Here is an 8,540-nt window from a genome sequence, read left to right as displayed (position 1 = left end):
TTCAGGTAAAAGTTTACACAGCAAACTAATTTCCCACTCAACAATTCATAAACAATTTGTTCTGTGACATTGGTTGCTGTCTACAACAATGTGCTAGCACCCTTATTTCTATCCTTTCCTTTCCTGTTTCCAACCCTCCAATTTCCCTGCCCTTCTGTGCCTTCTCAGCTTTGCTTTTGGACAAACATTGCCCATTTGGTCTCATACAGTTGACTGTTCTAAAAAGCACATTTCTGATAGGTATTGTTTATTTTATAGGCCAATCTATTATTCAGCTGAAAGGTGACCTCTTGGAGTGGCTTCAGTTCCAGGTTAAAAGGGTGTCTTAGGAAGACAATATGATAGTCTCAAGAATTCCTCCAATCTCTATCAGTCCTGTTAGTCTGGTCCATTTTTTATTAATTTGAGTGTTGTTCCACATTTTTCTCCCATTTTAACCAGGATGGCAGCTTGTTTCTAATGGATAACTATGTGATCACAGCAAGGAAGAATTATATAGATCAGCAGCTGGCTTAAGTGGCTTCCCATAAACTTATTAACAAATTAGGGTTACAAAATACAAAAGCAATTTAATGAATCATCATATGAGACATTGAACTCAAAGCTGAATTGTAATGTGTTTTTCAAAATGCAGCTTGCTTAATTACCCATCTAAATGAATCATTAATAACTCAAGCCTGATTGACGATTCTGGATACCTGTTATTTATGTAATGGTGGTGCTCATTTGCTGAGTAAGGCAATGAGTAGTTCCCTTGGTAAGCAGAGCAGCCCTCAAAGGAATCACACGATACGGTAACAACAGGGCTGTATCCTGAAGCTCCTAAAAACCCAACATAGGTATTTCAAGAGCTAAATTATCTTCTGTTGTATCAATTCACATGCAGCTGGATATTACATGTCTATTTTTTAAGGTATACATGATAGAATTCTATGAATTTGTAAGTAGTGAAGGCAATTATAATAATAATGCTTCTGTAAAGAAGTCATTCAAATAGCTTTCTATGAGTCCCGGGTTTCTGAGAAATTTGTACAGGTGGAAAATATTTGTGCAATAGTTTTTGTTCTTTTTAAGCATTTTAACAATTTAAAATGGGAAAAAAGACTATTTATTCTGAGACTATAGCCTTTTCATGTTTTGGGTGTTAAAAATGACCTTTTATGAAATAATTTTTAATTTTTAAAATGTTCTTGACAAAATTAAAAGTTGATCAATTTATACACTCACACACTCACTGCTGTCAAGTTGTTGTTGACTCAACAGTGAGCCCTCCTTGGGTTTCTGAGGTGGTATCACTACCGAAGTAAATTGCCCAATCTTCCTTCCCAGGAGTGGCTGGTGGGTTTGAACCTGGCTGGTGGGTTTGAACCGGCAGCCTTCTGGTTTGCAGTCAAATGCCTTAGGCACTATGTCACCAGAGTTCCCAATTTATATACTAGTCTCTATATTATAATTATTTATTTAATTTCGAGGACCTCTGGTGGCACAAGCACTTGGCTGTTAACTAAAATGTTGGCAGTGCAAACTCACCAGCTGCTGTACAGAAGAATAAAGCTGGCAATCTGCTTCCATAAAGATTATAGCTCAGGAAACCCTAGGGGGCACTTCTGTTCATCTTATAGGGTCACTCTGAGTCGGAATTGACTTGACAGCACACAACTCTACATTTTCAGGAAATTTTACCTTTTCCTATGAAATTCAACTACAGAAACCACTAGCACATGTATAAAAACATGCTGCTGGTGAGTTACTATGGAAGATTTTATATAAAGGAAAGCATAACCATAGTTCAGGATCCCAAAAGTTTTGGTGAGAGGACATTTTTTTCCAAAGCCATGTCATCAGCAAAGTCTTTAAGGTTTTGAAGAAAGGTCTCAGGAAAAAGCACCCTAAGACAAAGTAGAACAATGTTGTATTTCTCCCCAAATGGCAGGTAAGGAGAGGAAGGAGCAACAATTTGGGACATAAATCTCATAAAACTTCTCAAAATCACAGACTACATTTCTAACCTTAACTTTAAAATTCCTGCTACTGGTCACTAAAAGTGAAGATGACACAATAGAAACTTACTGACATTACATGTAATAAATATTATACTCCAGGTGCCATGCTAAGCACAATATCTGGTCCATGCTGTTGTTGGGTACCACTGAATCAATTATGACTTACAGCAACCCATGTGACAGAGCAGAACTGCCCCACAGGGGTTTCTTGGCTATAATCTTTATGGAAGCAGATTGCCAGGGCTTTCTCCTGCAGAGCAGTTGGATGAGTTCAAATCACCAACTTTTTGGTCAGCAACCAAGAACTTAACAGGTGAACCAGCAGAGCCCCTTATACTGTGGATTAGAGGGAGACATTTGCTGTATTGGGTTTTGCAGAGCTTTCATTACATTTAGATGAAGAAAGTAAAAGTGATTTGGCCCTTTTAATGAAAATTATGTCAGTCTGGTACATATAAGTTCTCAATAACTGATGGGTTTATAATTGCAATAAGGATTAAATATGTCTACCTCCTGTACTTTCTTCATACAAAAAAGAGGCATAGTGAAATCCTGGAGATCACCTTTCAGCCAAATAATAGGCCTATAAAGTGAACAATAACACACTTAAGGAACACGCTCCTTAATACAATCAACCATATAAAACAAAAAGGGCAGCATTTGCCCAAAAACACAGTTCAGAAGGCAGGAAAGATAGGTGAATGGAAACAGGGAACCCAGGGAGGAAGTAGGAAGAGTACTGTTCCAATGAGGGGATTATAACTAATGTCACGAAACAAAATGTGTATAAACTGTTGAATGAGAAAGTACTTTGCTCTGTAAACTTTCACCCAAACCACAATAAAATGTTAAAAAAAAAAAAAAAAGGCATAGTGAACTGAACAGATTGTACCTTTAATAGACAAATTTAAGGATAGCTATTAACATGAGATTTATAATACAAGAATTTATAATTTATAAACTAAAGAGACTTAAACTAAAAAGTACAAACTTCAAAGCTTCTCCAGTTAGTTCATTTTGCAATTTTTTTTTTTTTGCATACTATATGTTTGTATGGTTTACACTGCTTTAAACAGGAAAATACTCATATAAATACAAGTTTGAACATCGAACCCTATCATTTTAACATGAATTCAGGCAACTGTTGATTCCTAATTGATCTTCAACTTGCAGCAGCCTGTAAGATCAGCTATAAATGCTGCCACCCCATCTCACCCCACCGCACTTAAAGTCAAAGAGCTGAAGATACACACACAAAAGCACACATAAACAGATACAAACAAGACTTTTGTAAACTAAACAAACCTTTTATACTGTAAGTAACTATTCCTTGTTGGAATTTTTTACATCCAGTTTACATCTTTCCTGAAATTGGATATTCATATTAATTAGAGACGATAATTTCTACAAAGGAAAAGAGTTTATCTCTGTGAAAACACAAGTAACTACTGATGGCAATATTTTCCTCCATTCTAAAAAGAATGAAGTGTGAAAGTTCAAAAGGGGAAATCACTTCAAATGATCAAAACAAGAGACCTGAAAAATATTTAACAGTGTGGGAAAAAATTTTAAGTACACATTCTGTTAAAAATATTGATATTCAAACAGTTTTGGACCCATTGCCAATAATTTAGATTTTCTCAATTAAGTGTTAAGAAGTGTTGATTTTATTACTGGAAGATACATTCTTGGAAATCATAATGACAGACTTGCATAATTTAACTTCTATATAAATGACTATTATACAAAGTACCAAATATAAACAGCAGTGTAACAAGAAAATAAACTGGCAGAAATAATTATTCAGTAAGTAGTAATAATTAAGACCACCATTTCAAAGATATTCTATACACAAAGAATGACAAAATATTGTTATAGGATTTTACAGCACACAATTCAATTCAACCCTAATTCATTACTATTATACTTCTTTCTTCTTCAGTATTAGTGGACCCACATTGTCTCCTGTCAATTCATTGTGTTTATTATGTGAACCATCACAAGCAGGAAACTAGAAAGAGAAAAAGAATTGTGTTACTTTAAAAGTATGATTCAATAAATGGAAAATCTGTGAAATGCTCTCATAAAGAAAGCGTAATACTTTTCTTTAGGAAAAAAAAAAAAAAACCCAGATAGCATCCCTGAGTAATAAATATAGATGTTGTTGTTGTTGTTATGTGCCGTCGAGTCGGCCCCAACTCATAGCGACCCCTCCTTGGGTTTCCGAGGCAGTATCACCATGGAAGTAGGATTGCCCAACCTTCCTTCCGAGGAGTGGTTGATAAATATAGATAGTCCCTGACTTTTAACAGGGTTCTGTTCTGATGACTGTTGCCCGTCACTTCTGATTTAGTTGAATACCTTTTTTTTACGTTTTCATTATTACTGCATTTTATTATCAGCATTTTTATAAATCATAACACTGAACATCTGTGAGTGAACATCTGAGAATGATAACATCAGCAAATTATATACTGCAACACTGTATGGAGTACATATTACTAATGATAAAATGTAAAAAAAAAAAAAAAAAAAAAAAGTCCTTAAGTGCTATTCATTATAACTCAAATACAATTGGCCCTCCATATCCAAGAGTTCCACACCCGTGGATTCAACCAAATGCAAATGGAAAATATTGAAGGGGGAACCAAATTAAGTGATCAAAGCAATCCCTCACAGGAGTATAGAGTGCTACTTACATAGCATTCACATTAGATTAGGTCTGGTGGTGTAGTGCCTAAGCCATCTGACTGCTAACCAGAAGGCTCATGGTTCAAACCCACCAGCGACTCCTCGGAAGGAAAGTTGGATAATTTACTTCCATAGCGATACCACCTTGGAAACCCAAGGAGTCAGATACGACTAGACAGTGGCGAAAGCGAGAGACAATTTAAAATATTTGGGAAGATGTACACAGTTTATATGCAAATACTATGCCATTTTATATAAGAGACTTCAGTATCCACAGAGTTTGGTATCCATGGAGGGTCCTGGAACCAATCCCCCATGGATTTCAAGGGATGACTGTACACTGTAAGTTGGGACTAACTGTATATTCTACACCTAACCTAGCCTCCTTCTGATACCACAGCAAATCCGACCATTTAAATAGTTAAATTTAAGCATTTGATGTCCATGTTAAATAAATAATGTGGGATAATCCCATGAGCGACTAAAATAGTTTTTAAAAGAAACAACGTAAGCTCTTGTTCTCTGTGGAGATCTAAATTTGAATTTGTTCACCTCATTATGTATTTGAATTTTTTAAAATTGCTCTTTAAATTTCTAATAAGTCATTTCATAATGCTTTCTTACTATAACTTATACACATTGCAAATTTTTTGAAAAGTTTATGGAAGAATAACAAAATTCATTCATCATCCATCTAAACACACAGAATAATGAACATTATTATACATTTTTCCCTATGCATTTACTCTGTGTGTGTGTGTATACCCATCATTTTAAGCAAAAGTGGGATACTATAATTTACATTTCTTAATTATATTACACTCTGATCTCATGACATTAAACATTCTTTAAAAGCATGATTTCAGTGACTTCCTAACAGTCCATCATTTGTATTATACCATACTTTAATCATTCTTATTATCAGATTATTTCCAAATCAAACTCACTGCTATCGAGTCAATTCTGACTCACAACCACCACCATTGGGCTCCAAGGCCGTAAATCTTTACGAAAGCAAATGATTTCATCTTACTTTCGTAGAACATCTGGTGGATTTTAACCACTGACATTCTGGTCACCAGCAAATGCCTTAGCCACTTCAGTACCAGAGCTCCTTTTATCAGATTTAGATTATTGGAAAATTTTGCTTTTATAAATGATATTGTGATGAACATTATTTTACTTAAAACTCCAAATATTCTATGATCAAAGTAATGCAAGATAGAGATTTCATTAACTGCCTATTGTATTCATCATTCCAAACTCCCTCTTAATTTCCACATTAAAAATCACTCATAATTATCATATACTAGCCAACTTGATAGCACATAACAATACATAACTTCATCAAATCTTCAATAATGCCTACTAGGTTACTAAATCATGATTTAAAAACAATGAAGATCAAAAAAATTAAAATTGCCTAATCAAAGTCATACTATGTCAGACAATAGAATTGAACACAATTCATTCTGACACCAAAGCTTAAGTTCTTTCTCAAGTCTTAACATGCTTTCTCAAAGAATATATGTATTTTTAAAGTAAATAAATATTGCTCTAGATAAAAAGCTTTGTGAAAACATCTGATGTCTATCCTTTCTTGCTGCTCTAACTTCTCAAATATATAAGTAGTATCAACTATAAAATCTGAACTTTAATTTAGGAATATAGATTTTCAATATAGAATACTATGAACAAATCTCATCTTACTGAACCTCAAAACTGGAGATTTAAGAAACAAAACAATTCTATCTCCACAAAATTTTTTTGTACATGTAAAGAGACACCTTACCGTCTTAGAACGCCAACACCTACAATAAGCTGCTTTAGTAAGGCACAAATCTTCAATGTTTATTTCATTCACCACTTTGGGATTTTCCTTTTGTATTTTAAGATTAATCAAGCTATCCTTCTGTTGTTTCTTCTTTGGGAAGAATGGTCGAACTGCAAGGTAGCCAAGAAGCGCAAGTACACCAAGAAAAGGCAACAATCGAAGCCATTCTGAAACTAAACAGGTACAGATTTGTTAGAATTGCAGTCCTTTTGTTGAAATATAACTCAAAATAGCATGTCTGGTTTTATCATTAAGTTTATTCTTTATTAATTCTCATAATTTCTTAACTATGGACTGTCATTATATATTAATTCTCATAACAATTTCTTAACTATTTAATTCATCTGTAAAACTGTGAATAACAACCTAATCTAGCCATCTATACCTAGGACTACCTTGTTTTATTATGGGCTAACTTAATACCGCATACACTGGATGTGGTACTGTGAGTTACTTAATAAGGCCCTTCTAGCCATAGTCTTTGTGACTCTCAGCAGAAGACTGGGTGAGACTATACAAATGAGATGCTTGTGGCCCCCCAAGCTTATAAATAATGTAAATAAAGTACAGGACATCTTTTCAGGACCATGGAAATAAGGTGTATGGAACTCTAATATGGGGATTGGTCAGTTTCGCTATCTGCTAGGCTTAAAATGAGCCACCACAGAGGCTGAAGGGGGATCTCACTACCATCAAGAAACAAGAGCCAGGAGTAGAGTGCATACTTTGGACCTAAGTATGCACTGAACTTCCCAGTCCAGGAGAAAGACAGTTGTGACCCCAGATGGCACACAGCAAAACCAACAGAACTAAGAGACCACTATGGTACATAGCGGTGGGCTTCCTGGCCTATAGAGTGGGAATCCTGAATGCCTTCAGGCAGGAGGCTTGCTGACAGAGTGGGTGCCTCTGTGGGCACCTATCAGCAAAGCTAAAAGAATTCTGTAATACATGCTGGAACAGGGCAAAGGTCGAGGCCAGAGAGGTGTGCCTATGGCACAGCTGGGAAGAGATAGCCCTGACTGAAGAACTGTATCCTGAGTTGTTCCTGATCCTAAATTGTACCCTGTTACTTCCCTAATAAACACCATAATCACGAAGATCGTCTATTCATATCAGGAGTTGTGTGTGGGCACTGCAATGAATTAAAGAACTCAGCAGAGAAGCAGACAGTGAAATGGAAAGGATGGTTGGTGTCAGAGCTGTTTAAAAGGTTGTAGGATGGTGGCATGTCTGACCTCACCCTCATAAGCCTTGGGTTGTTGATCTTGATCTTCCTCCCCCTTGTGAAGTTAAAGGAGGTCAGATGCCGCTCCCACATCATATTTGCGCTGGGAAACTATATTTTCATAAATAGATCCTATTCCCAATGTCCTATCCCCATGAAATATACTTTTCTTTATTTTCATTTTGGAAAATATGATCACTGTTACGTATAAACAAAACTCAATATGCTATGTATTTTATACATTTAGAAAATGTGTATTTTATAGATTTAGAAACCATTTTTCACCCTTATCCACTTTTACTTACATCTAGCCTAAAACCATACAACAGAGTAACAGCAAAATATTTAAGTGATTTAGATTTTGAGATTCATTATTTATTATAATTTCAGAGTATCTTCAATTCTTAATTTATGTTCTCTTATGCCATCTTAATAGCTAAAGAAATACCTAAATGTTTAAGAGTGCTGATTTTAAAGAACTACAGAGGACCAGGTAGTGTTTAGTTGTTATACTTACAGTCGCTATGAGTTAGAATCGATTCAATGGCACCTAACAACAACATTTTAAACTGAAATTTTCATATACTGAATGTTCTCATTGTAAGATACTTATTATTCCATAAAAATTCATTAAATGCAATGGAATACTATGCAACACTAAAGAATAATGCAGAATCTGCAAAATACCTCATAACGTGGATGAACTTGGAGGACATTATGCTGAGTGAAATAAGTCAATCACAAAAGGACAAATATTGTATTAGTCCGTTATTGTAAAAGTTAA

At 35.1% G+C, this 8,540-nt stretch overlaps 1 protein-coding gene across 1 annotated transcript in view; it reads right to left on the bottom strand.

Moving 5' to 3' along the window:
• Nucleotides 1-3,924: 3,924 nt before the first annotated feature.
• CISD2 (CDGSH iron sulfur domain 2) overlaps nt 3,925-8,540 on the bottom strand; it is a 52,940-nt gene continuing 48,324 nt past the window's right edge. The window contains exons 2-3 of the mRNA XM_007953647.2: nt 6,487-6,701; nt 3,925-4,014 (exon numbers count right to left, since the gene is read on the bottom strand). Coding sequence (XP_007951838.1) covers nt 3,925-4,014; nt 6,487-6,701 — 305 coding nt within the window. The remainder of the gene's footprint in view (nt 4,015-6,486; nt 6,702-8,540) is intronic.

The sequence above is a fragment of the Orycteropus afer genome, unplaced genomic scaffold (assembly GCF_000298275.1).
Source record: "Orycteropus afer afer isolate SDZICR_OR568_19922 unplaced genomic scaffold, OryAfe1.0 scaffold00403, whole genome shotgun sequence".
NCBI lineage: Eukaryota > Metazoa > Chordata > Mammalia > Tubulidentata > Orycteropodidae > Orycteropus > Orycteropus afer.
This window is presented reverse-complemented; position numbering and strand designations above follow the sequence as displayed.